This window comes from Onychostruthus taczanowskii, unplaced genomic scaffold (assembly GCF_017590055.1).
Source record: "Onychostruthus taczanowskii isolate IOZ18803 unplaced genomic scaffold, ASM1759005v1 scaffold61, whole genome shotgun sequence".
NCBI lineage: Eukaryota > Metazoa > Chordata > Aves > Passeriformes > Passeridae > Onychostruthus > Onychostruthus taczanowskii.
In genome coordinates this window covers 4949016-4959102 of record NW_024503790.1, presented here as the reverse complement: position 1 = coordinate 4959102, position 10087 = coordinate 4949016, and the positions used below count along the sequence as shown (strand labels likewise).

The window sequence follows — 10087 nt, the reverse complement described above, 5'->3', positions numbered from 1 at the left end:
GGCGGCCCCGCCGCCCGGGAGGAGCCCAGCTGCGCTTCCCGCCCGTGCCGGGGAAGTGACGCGGAGCGGGCCGGCCCCGGAAGCGCCGCCGGGACCCCTCCGCAGCCATGTAGGACCCGCGGCCGGGGCGGGACGCGAGGCGCGGCTGCCGCTATGGACGGCAGGTACGGGCGGGCCGGGCCGCACCACGCGCGGCGCGGGGGCGCCTCCCCGCGCTCCCCCTTGAGGCGCCCGTGCTGGGGATGGGGGCCGCGGACGGGGCCCCCCCGCGGTGGGGGTGGTACGGCCCCCTGACGGCCCCGCTCTCTCTCCCACAGCGGCGCCGCGGCTGCGGCGGGGCCGAGCCTGCCCAACCTCACCCCGCGGCACCGGCAGCTCATCCCCACGCCCTGCGGACCCGTGAGTACATCTCTGCTGCTGCTCCGGGCGGCTTTGCTGGTGTCATCCGCGTTTCTGTGCCCCGGGGGGGTGTGAATAAACACTGCTTAAATCCGCGTAAGGAGTCGGGTGGAGCAGGGGAGTCAGCTCGCCGAGGCTGGCACAGCTGTGCTGACAGCGCTGTGGAGTGTCCTGAGCTGGAAGGGACCCTCAGGATCACTGATCAGCTCCTGGCCCTGCTCACACACCCCAAAATCCCACCCTGGGCACCCCTGGCAGCTCCTGGGACCCTCAGGATCATTGATCAGCTCCTGGCCCTGTCAGGGACACCCCAAAATCCCACCCTGGGCACCCCTGGCAGCTCCTGGGACCCTCAGGATCACTGATCAGCTCCTGGCCCCGCTCACACACCCCAAAATCCCACCCTGGGCACCCCTGGCAGCTCCTGGGACCCTCAGGATCATTGATCAGCTCCTGGCCCTGCTCACACACCCCAAAATCCCACCCTGGGCACCCCTGGCAGCTCCTGGGACCCTCAGGATCATTGATCAGCTCCTGGCCCTGTCAGGGACACCCCAAAATCCCACCCTGGGCACCCCTGGCAGTTCCTGCAGCTCTGGCACCCTCGGGCCCATTCCTGGGGAGCCTGGGCAGTGCCAGCACCCTCTGGGGGATGAACCTTTCCCAAACTCCAACCCAACTCCCCTGGCCCAGCTCCAGGGGTTCCCAGGGGCGTCCCTGGCCTGGAGCAGAGAGCAGAGCTGTCCCTGCAGCCCCTGGGGTCCCCCTGTCTCCTCCAGCTGAACGCACCAAGTGTGAAATTCCTGCCGGGATCCTGCTCCACCTGAAGTATTTGAATGAAAGAAGAGAAGGACTTTGCCTTCCTGAGAAAGCTGACCCTGTCTTTACAGTTTTCTAAAGCTGAAAGTGTGGGAAAATGTTATTTCCATGCTCTGACAGGTGTGTATGTGGGCAATGTCCATGTCTTGGGTTGTAACACCATGGCCTTGTGAGGCACAAAGGCTGTGGGTATAAAGCAGGACTATCTGGGCTGAAATTAATTATGAAATAAAGTCAAACTTCTCCCTTCCTCAGCAGTTTGGGAGTCTCAGCCCAATAGTGAAGTTTCTCTTCCTTTTCCCAAAGTAAACCCAGCCCTGTCTCATTTACCCCACTCGCCTCAGTGTGATTTTCAGGAACAACAGCAAATTTATTCTGCGTGATGTGACAAAGAACGTTCTCCTTTTGCAGATAAAACCATGCTCAGAGCTCTCATTCCCTGTGAAGATCTACTTCTGTGTCACTATTTTGTCCCTGCTGAGTGTCATAGGGCTGACCATCGAGACCCTGGTGCGCCAGACTGAGGAGGACTTCACCATTTCCTTCATTCAGCTGGTTGGAGCTGGTAAGAAACCCAGTTTGGGTGGAGGAAATAATGAAAATAATGAAAATGTCAATAAAAATAATAATTAAAGGAATGAAAATATAATAATAATAACAAAAATAATAATAATAAAAATATTGTTGTTGTTGTGATTAAGCAGCAACTCCACTTTCTTATATAACAGATACTGGATGTTGAGCTATTCCAGACAAATTCACCAGTTCCTATTTTAATGTCTGAGCCATGATACCCTGGGAATTCAGGTGTCCACAGGCCAAGCTTCCTCAGACCTGTCCTGACCCAGTTCTTTTTTGGATTGCAGTTTGCAGGGTGGGGTTGTTTAAAAATTTCCACGATTAAATAAACTGAATCCAGACCACAGGCAGCACTTGTGTGAGTAATAAACTGCTTTTGAGTCACCTGAATTACCCTGGGAAGACAATTTAATTTAATTGCTTTAATATAAATGGTGCTGTTTTATTGAATTCAAATAAACAACTGGATATATTATTCAGTGAGGTATTCATAGAATGTCTGGTGAGGTTTTGTGGAATAGCTGAACATCCAGTATCTCTTATATAAGAAATTTGAGTTGCAGCTTAATCACAAAATCATCATCATTATTATTATTGTTATTATTATTGTTATTGTTATTGCTGTTGTTGCTATTATTGTTATATTATTACTACTGCTGCTGAATCACATCATCATTGTTATTATTACTACTAGTAGTAATTTTTTGTTATTATTACTACTAGTAGTAATTTTTTGGTTATTATTACTACTAGTAGTAATTTTTTTGGTTATTATTACTACTAGTAGTAATTTTTTTGGTTATTATTACTACTACTACTAGTAGTAATAATAATAATGTAGTAGTATTACTACTACTAGTAGTAGTAATAATGCCAGTTTGGATGATACACTGCCATTTTGACAGTGCTACTTCACAAATAATTCCAAAATCTCTCTAATTATTTAGTTTCTTACGTGCTAAACCCATCAGGGAGTGTTTGACTGACCTGACTGAAGCCCCCTGGTGGGAGCCAGGCCGGGGAGCCTCAGGGCCAGCCTGGGGCTGCGGAGCTGGGAGCCGTGTCCCTTTGCAGTGGCACTGCCATCCCCTCTCCGCAGTGTTCTGTGTGTACTACGTGAGCAGGGGCATCCTGCAGGAGAACCGCCAGGAGCTCGTGGTGTTCGTGCTCTCCGTCCTGCTGCTGATGCTGCGCTCCGCCATCAACTTCGCGCTGCTCCCTGCTGGGCAGAAGCCGCCGCTCCTGGTCAGTGCTGCTGACAGTTCTGTGCTCAGCTTCTCCAATAATAAATAGAAATAATTATTTATAAATTATTTATATATAAATATAAATATATAGATAAAATATAAATAAATATATATAAAATATATAATATAAAAATAGAAATATTTATATTAAAATCTATACATACGTATTTATAAACATATATTTAAAATAGATAAATATTTATATTGAAATATAAACAAATATAACTATAAAAATGTGTATATATAAGATATAAGTAATTTTGATATATTATTATTATTCTATAGTAATTATTATTAATAGGCATTATATTATTTTATTGTATATACTATTATATATACTATATACCATTATATATACTATATACCATTCTATATACTATATACTATTATATATACATACCATATACTATTATATATACCATATACTACTATATGTATTATATATACTATTTTATATATGATAATTATGATATTTATCATATCTATGTATTATATTCATATATGATCTGAGAACTATAATATGATATTCATATAATACAATATATATTTTATCTATCTGTTTTATTATAGGCATGGTGTGTTTTATATTATGTTTATATATGACATTTATAGGGTTTTGTTTATTGTATATTATTATTTCTTTATGTATTATTTGCACCTATATCTATTATTATATCTCATATATAGTATACAGAAATATGATATATTCAGGTATTTTTATATTTATTTGTATTTTTTTGTATTTAATTTCTTTGTATTTTAAATGCAAAATTTTTATTTTGGGGTGTTTTTTGGTATTTATTTTTGTATTTTTGTCTTTCTCATATATTGACATATTTTTGTTACTGATAACAGAGAATCAGGCTGAATTATCCCTGCTGCACAAACCTTCTCTGAGCTGATCCCTGAGTTTCCTTGTGGCAGCACCCACAAATAGCAGAAATGTCAAGGAGTGGAATGTGTCCTTTCCCTGTGTGGAATGTCTGCCTGAAGTCACTTCAGTCCAGCCTAGGCTGCAAGAGGAGCCCCAGGCTGTGAGCACAGCCATTACCCACTGCTCCTAAATGGGATTTATGGGATTTATGGGAGCCTGCAAGCAAACAAAAAGATGCAATCATGTTTCTTGTTTGCATTTCATAGCAGTAAAAATTTTTTAAAGGATTTTATTCTAGGCCTTACTAAGGTTTGTAGTTAAATTCCCTCTTGCTGTGCTTCCAGGAAGTGCTTTCTTTTTATCACATATTAATCAAAAAGCTGTGAAGTCATCCAAAAATTACTCTTCAGCAGGAGAGGTGGCAGCCAAGCAAGGGAGAGGGAGCAAAGCAGCTTTGGCAGCTCAGTTTATTTATCAGTTAAACACACTTCAGCTGCAGCAGGCTGGCTTGGTGGGGCCAATAAGGAAAAGGCATCAGAGAAATGCAGGTTACTTTTAAGATGCACAGCCAAGTCATCAGTTTAAATATTAAACAAGAACTTCAAAGTAAAACCTGCTATAAATGTGAAAAGTGATTTTAAGGGTTTTTTTACTACTCTAACTGTAACTTGGATTACTGTAACTCTGCTTCCTGAGCCAGAATAAGAAATATTTTCATATCATTATAACTCTGAAGGATGTTTTGCCACTTGAGCCATCCTTAAAGCAGGAAATTGGAGTGTTAATTCCAGCAGAGTGGATACAAACAGACACAAACCTGTGTTTCTTGGAATTCTACAGGTCCAGCATTGATAACTCTACAAGTCCAGCATTCCCCTGTCCCCAGTGGGAAAGGCTTTGCTCCAAAGGAGCTCAGAACCAGTCTCAGTGAAGGTTTTGCTGTCGCTGTGTGTGCCCAGCTGGGCTCCAGGTGCCAGCCTGGTGCCAGCCTGGTGCCAGCCTGTCCCTGCTGTGGCCAGTCCTGAGCTGTTTCTCCTCCTCAGGCCCGTTTTGTGCTGATCCTGCTGGTGGGCTCCTTCGATGTCATCTGTGCCCTCATCCTCATCCAGAGCCAGTCCATGATGGCATTCCGGGTGGGGGGAGCCCTGGAGAGCCTCCAGGCCCAGTACTTCATGCTCAACCTCTGCTTTTCCATGCTCACTTTTGACCTGCAGGCACAGGTACAGAGATTCCCTTTTTCCCCTCTTCCTGGTGGTATCTTGGACTGGCTGAGTTGAATTATTCCTTTCCAAGAGCAATCCTCTCTCTTACCTTTTTTATATCAACTTAATAATTGGAGTAGCTCCATGTGGTTGTCATAGCTTAATTAAATCAAATATATTTCATTGCTGTCCTGCACAAAAGGAGAACTGAAGCTTATTTTTGGGAAGTTTATCCATAAAAATAATTGCTCCACCCCACCCATGGCCTCCTGAAATAAGCAAGGCTATTCCTGCCCCTCTCAGCCTCCAATCTCCTGCACTGAGGAAATGATTCTGGAGTGGGAGAGGGGAACTTGGCCAGCAGGGCAGTGAGACAGAAAATGAAATTACAGATGGGGGAAGTGATCCCAAGACCTGTTACTTCTGTGAGCACCCCTGATCCTTATTTACTGCTGCTTTACTTTGCTCTATCTGCTCTCCCTGGTTGCTGTTACACAGGGAAGCACCTCTGTCCTTGCTTGAGGAATAATTCAGCTTTACACCCAAGCTGCTGTTGCAGGGAGTTTGTGGCAGACATTTTTTTGGTGGGGCTGATATTTTTTGGATCTCTGGGAATGATTTCATCCAATGTTTGCCTCCCCCAGCTGTGCCTGTGCATCCTGCTGATCAGCCTGCACGAGGTCACCCTGCTGCACAACGTCATCTCAGCCACAGGAGTCATCTGGGGCTGCCTCAAGGTCACCGTGGGCATCATTGCAGTGAGTGTGCAGCTGCAGGGGACACAGGGACACACAGCCCCTGGCACTGCCCCTGCTCACCCCCACAGGCTCAGGGAAGGGAGCCAGGATGGAGAAAAGCAGAGCACCAGCAATATTGAAGCCAGGTTTTGTCAGAATCCGTGTCTGAGCTGAGCACACTGAGTGAAACAAAGTCACCCTGTCATTGTGCCACTCTGAGGGATGTTGTTTTAGTCTCAGTCCTTGAACCCTTTAATGAAATCTGGAGGATCTCACTGTCTTCAATATTTCTGCCTCTCTGCCAAGGCTGGGTGAACTGGGAGCAGTTCTCCAGGCCTTAAATCCTTAGGAAACCACACCAAAAATGTAAGGGGTTCTTTGTTGGGGCATCTCCTTCAAAGCTCAGGGACAGTTTCCAGATTAACCTAAAGATGTGTGAACTTGAAATGGCATTTTTCATGTCAGACTGAATGAACCTCCTCTGAAATCTTGAGCCTCTGTTCCAAGAATGATTGCAGAATCAGGGCCAAAGTACATCAGATAAGTGAGTTTTTTATTACCAGGAAGGAGTTCAGGGGTTTTTGGGGGTGGATGTTGGTTTAGGCTCCTGGGGTGTTTGCTTTAGTCATTCACACAAATTCCTGACAGCTGAAATACAGCTCCCTGTGTGTTTTGATGGCTTTCCTTGCTAAAATTGTGCTTTTAAAACAGATCACTTTTGGGTTTGGGGGGAACCTGGTGCTGATCAGATGCATCAAATCCAATCCTGACACTGCCACAGTCACTGCTCTCACCCCCAGTGGCTCAGCTTTTCCTCCCTTTGCTCAGACCTGCCCTCCCAGCCCCTGGGTGAATTGTGAAATTCAATTCTCCTGGCACTTCAATCCTCTTGCTTCTCCCCCATGTCACTCCTCAGTGACTGCACTTCTGGGTAGTAAAAAGAAAGGTGGAGAAAAAGCCACAGGGAGCTTTCAGTCTGTTACCTAAGAAAACATTCAGCTGCTAGAGAAAATCTGAGTGTGCCCAGGGAGAAAGGTCATCATCACTCCTGGCCCAGCTCAGGGGAAAACAGAGCCTGAATTTCCTGCTAAAAAACAGCTGGAGAGGGGAAGTGGAGAGCAAAGCTAGAACTGAGAACTCAGCTTAGCCAACACTTGGAATACTGTGAAAAATCAACTGTATGTAGCTTTTTTAGAACATATAGCACCTTTAAAAAGCTGTATCTTATCTTATTTTGCAGATTTTAAAAGAGCTGAAACCTCTGGTGTGGGTTTTCCTGATTCAGAATGTGCCTGAGGTGGTTTATCTCCTCTACCTGCTCTACACGGTAAGGGGAGCAAGGCTGGGGGGTCTCACCCTCATCCTCCTCAGGGCCCAGAGGTGTTGCTTTCCCCTTCCCTGCAGCTCTTGCTGGATTTAAAGAGAGCAGAGCACATCCTGCCTCTCCAGGACCAACTCCTCAGGACAGGGGCAAAGTCAAGTTGCTCTTGAACTGATCAGAGGGAGAGGCTCTGGAAGTCCCTGCAAAGAATGATGAGGGAGAGATGAAACAAAATCTTTTTCAAGATAAACAGCTCCTCAAAAACACCTCCCCTCCTTCACCCAAGCCTCAAGTGTTGCCAGAGCATTTGACCAGGGCTCAGTTGTTTTATTTAAAGAATTTCTCAGGCAGCACCCACAGCTGTGGATCCTGTTGTAGCCAAAACAAGGCAGTGCAAGCCAAACAAACTCCAGTGTGGGGCAGTTTTTTGGCTCTTTAACACTGATAAAACCTTTATCAATGAGCACCTCCCACGAGGTGTGTGAGAGGAGGGCAAGGGGAAGCCAGGCTGCTCAAGCTGGGCAGGGCTGGAATGCTGAGAGTGCCCAGTGCTTCTCATCCTTCCCACCCACAGCTCCAGCCACCAACAGCACCCCGGGGCTGCAGCCACCCCCAGCCTCAGGGATCCATTCAGCAAATGCAGCTTCCCATTATTCCAGGCCAGTTTGAGAACAGCAGGACTCCACACTGCCTGTGCATCATGAAATCAGAAAATTGACGCAGGCTGCTCAAGCTGGGCAGGGCTGGAATGCTGAGAGTGCCCAGTGCTTCTCATCCTTCCCACCCACAGCTCCAGCCACCAACAGCACCCCGGGGCTGCAGCCACCCCCAGCCTCAGGGATCCATTCAGCAAATGCAGCTTCCCATTATTCCAGGCCTGTTTGAGAACAGCAGGACTCCACACTGTATGCATCATGAAATCAGAAAATTGACATGTTTCAAAGTGACCTTTTGGGTTTTTCTTTTTTCTTTTCCCCCCCCCAATTCCCACCTGGTGATACATGTTTCAAAGTGACCTTTTGGGTTTTTCTTTTTTCTTTTCCCCCTCAATTCCCACCTGGTGACTCCTCTCAGAAATTCAGTGCTTGGTTGCATGTTGTGGCTTCAAGGCTTTGTGGCAGCAGGTGGTGATGGTTTCGTGTGTCCCCTTTCCTGCAGGTGATAAGGGAGTGGGGCAAAGGCAATTCCTACACCCTGGAAGCTGCTTTCATTACTGGCTCCTGCATTTCTGTCACAATAAAATCTGTTCTGTTCTGGGCTCTGCTTCACGTCTACCGCAGCTTCGGGCAGGGGCTCAGGGAGAGAAGTAAGTACCCCAAAAACTCACTGGGGACAGTAAGAGCCTGTTCTGTCCCAGTCACAGGGAAAATCCTGAGGGATAATCAAAGCAAAAGGCAGATCCCCAACCAAGCAGCTCTGCAGCCTCAGAATTACCAGGCTGCCAAAGCTCAGGGGTTGGGTGGGACAGATGTGGCTTTTCCCTGGAGAAAGCTGATGCCAGGCTGAGCAAGAACTGCTGCTGTCCAAAAAAATCACAGCTGTGTGAGCAAATCTCTGCCTGCCTGCAGTATTTCTGTCACACTGTGTAACACAGAGACAGTGAAGGGACACTGATGTGACACAACCCAGTGCCCCTGCAGTGCTGCTGACTGAGCTCCCTCTCTTCCAGTGTTTTCCTCCTATGGAAGGATCGACTCCTGAGCCCTCCTGTGCAGCTCCCACGGAGTGAAGCCACCCCAGAACTCCTGAGCAAGGACCTGCACTCAGGGTGGCAATCAAGGGTCACTTTCCCAGGATGGAGGAGGGTCAGGAAGGTGTCACACGTGTGCAGGTGGGACAGAGCTTAAAAAGCAGGATGTGTTGGGAAATTCCCAGCTGATCCTGCTGACAGGACCAAGCATCCTTCACACCCCTGTTCCTGCTGCTGCTTTGGAAGCACAGGGGGTCACACCTGCATGTCAGGGGGGGTTGTTGCTCCTTTCAATGCTTTTTGCCTGCACAAACACCAAGAAGGAAATTTGCACACCCAGCCTCTGTTCCTGAGTCTGGAAGGGGATTGTGCTGCCATCATCTCCCAGCTTGGATCTGCTGCACAGCACGTCCAGCCCTGATGGGTTGGTGACAGTGGTGTCCCCTGTCCAAGGCTCCTTTTCCTCCTCTGGCTTCCATATTTCCTTTTTTTTTTAACCCCAGCTACACATGAAAAGGAATCCCTGTAACCTCATCCCTCCCTCAGTGTAACCAAGGTGCCATTTCATACCAGGGGACTGTTACAATTAAGCCTTTAATATTGTAATTTCAAAGTTTGGTATTTTATTGACTGGAACCTTTAACTACTGCCTATTTTTTAATAAAGTATAAGCACAGTTTGTGTATGGATAATTATTTCACGTGGAACAGCACCAATTCAGTGGGAAACTCCTTAAAAAACTGGGCAGGGAAGAGGTTGGGACTGGAATTCATGGGTGCTGTGGACATTGCCATGACACTTCTCTTCAGCTTTATTTGCAGGCAGCTGGACACTGCAAGAAGCAGTTAAAAATTTATTACAGCTTATTAGGGAGATTTACAAGGATTGTATTAAAATTGCTGTAATTTTTTTCCCCTCATCCCAGCCATCTAAATCAGAATCTCTGTTACAAATATGTATTTTTCTCATCTTGATCTCCTAAACCTGACTCAAACCCACTTTATCTGTAGCCCCAGGGAGGCTTGAAGGGGTTAACGTGAGCAGCAGCTGCCTCTGTGACTTCACCCCACAAGAGTGGCAGCAGGGATTGTTGCTGGAAGAATTAAACATTTAAACATCACAACAAAACCTTTTCAGTCCTTCCCCCAGCCTGGGCTCTGCTCTCACACAAAGCCTGTGCTGGGGCACAAGGAGGTGAAGGAAATGTCACAGTGTCACT

General features: G+C 46.6%; 1 protein-coding gene across 1 annotated transcript; it reads left to right on the top strand.

The window, feature by feature from the left end:
- The first annotated feature begins 44 nt into the window (after positions 1-44).
- Positions 45-9544, top strand: LOC121344067. The gene is made up of 9 exons (XM_041419747.1): positions 45-164; positions 318-399; positions 1630-1783; positions 2897-3042; positions 4962-5138; positions 5765-5878; positions 7098-7184; positions 8337-8484; positions 8848-9544. Exons 1-9 carry the CDS (start codon positions 154-156, stop codon positions 8877-8879), a joined length of 951 nt encoding a protein of 316 aa, XP_041275681.1. The 5' UTR covers positions 45-153; the 3' UTR covers positions 8880-9544.
- The last annotated feature ends 543 nt before the right edge of the window (positions 9545-10087 follow it).